This window comes from Empidonax traillii, unplaced genomic scaffold (genome assembly GCF_003031625.1).
Source record: "Empidonax traillii isolate 1590-97213 ecotype Southwest subspecies unplaced genomic scaffold, ASM303162v1 scaffold6602:size5875, whole genome shotgun sequence".
In the NCBI taxonomy this organism is placed as follows: Eukaryota; Metazoa; Chordata; class Aves; order Passeriformes; family Tyrannidae; genus Empidonax; species Empidonax traillii.
In genome coordinates this window covers 1-1,065 of record NW_020961795.1, presented here as the reverse complement: position 1 = coordinate 1,065, position 1,065 = coordinate 1, and the positions used below count along the sequence as shown (strand labels likewise).

Below are 1,065 nucleotides of genomic sequence, written 5' to 3'. Positions count from 1 at the left end.
ACTGGTTCTAACAGTGAAAATGTGGCGGTGCCCTTGTGAATCTCTTCCATTTCAGGTGAGTGTAGTTGAAGGACACGCTGGAATCGCGGTTGAAAGGACAGCACTGGGGTACAGTCTGAGAAATCACAGGTTTTTAATATTGACAAACAGATAGAACATCATGCCACCTTGAAATAACTTGGTAAAAACTGACTTATTAATGGTGAATTCTGTGTCCACTTAAGATGTTTATATGTTTTAATAAGAAAAAACTGTGTGCAAGCTCAGTCAGACTTTATTGTCTATTTTATAGCGACATCCAAGCAAAGTCATTTTTGCTTCCTCGTTTAGGTGTCATTTTTATTGGTATAATCGTTAATCTTAAAATATTTTTTTCTTTTTTTTTTTTTTCCCCCCAGTGGGAAGAGATTAGTGGTGTCGATGAGCATTACACCCCCATCAGAACTTACCAGGTGTGCAATGTCATGGATCACAGCCAGAACAACTGGCTGAGGACAAACTGGATTCCGCGCAACTCGGCTCAGAAGATCTACGTGGAGCTCAAGTTCACCCTGAGGGACTGCAACAGCATCCCCCTGGTCCTGGGCACCTGCAAGGAGACCTTCAACCTGTACTACATGGAGTCCGACGACGACCACTCGGTCAAGTTCAAGGAGCACCAGTTCACGAAGATCGACACCATCGCGGCCGACGAGAGCTTCACCCAGATGGACCTCGGCGACAGAATCCTCAAGCTCAACACGGAAGTGCGCGAGGTGGGGCCCATCAGCAGGAAGGGCTTCTACCTGGCCTTCCAGGACGTGGGTGCCTGTGTCGCCTTGGTGTCGGTGCGGGTGTACTTCAAGAAGTGCCCTTTCACCGTCAAGAACCTGGCCATGTTCCCCGACACGGTGCCCATGGACTCGCAGTCGCTGGTGGAGGTGCGGGGCTCCTGTGTCAACCACTCCAGGGAGGAGGAGCCCCCCAAGATGTACTGCAGCACAGAGGGGGAGTGGCTGGTGCCCATAGGGAAGTGCCTGTGCAATGCTGGCTACGAGGAGCGAGGCTTTGCGTGCCAAGGTAACA

The 1,065-nt window shown here is 50.1% G+C and overlaps 1 protein-coding gene across 1 annotated transcript; it reads left to right on the top strand.

The window, feature by feature from the left end:
• Positions 1–19: 19 nt before the first annotated feature.
• Positions 20–1,059, top strand: LOC114073482 (ephrin type-A receptor 3-like; the record flags this gene model as incomplete). The annotated part of the gene is made up of 2 exons (XM_027911226.1): positions 20–55; positions 399–1,059. Coding segments are annotated over exons 1-2 (697 nt in total), but the record flags the coding sequence as incomplete, so codon positions are not given.
• Positions 1,060–1,065: the final 6 nt, after the last annotated feature.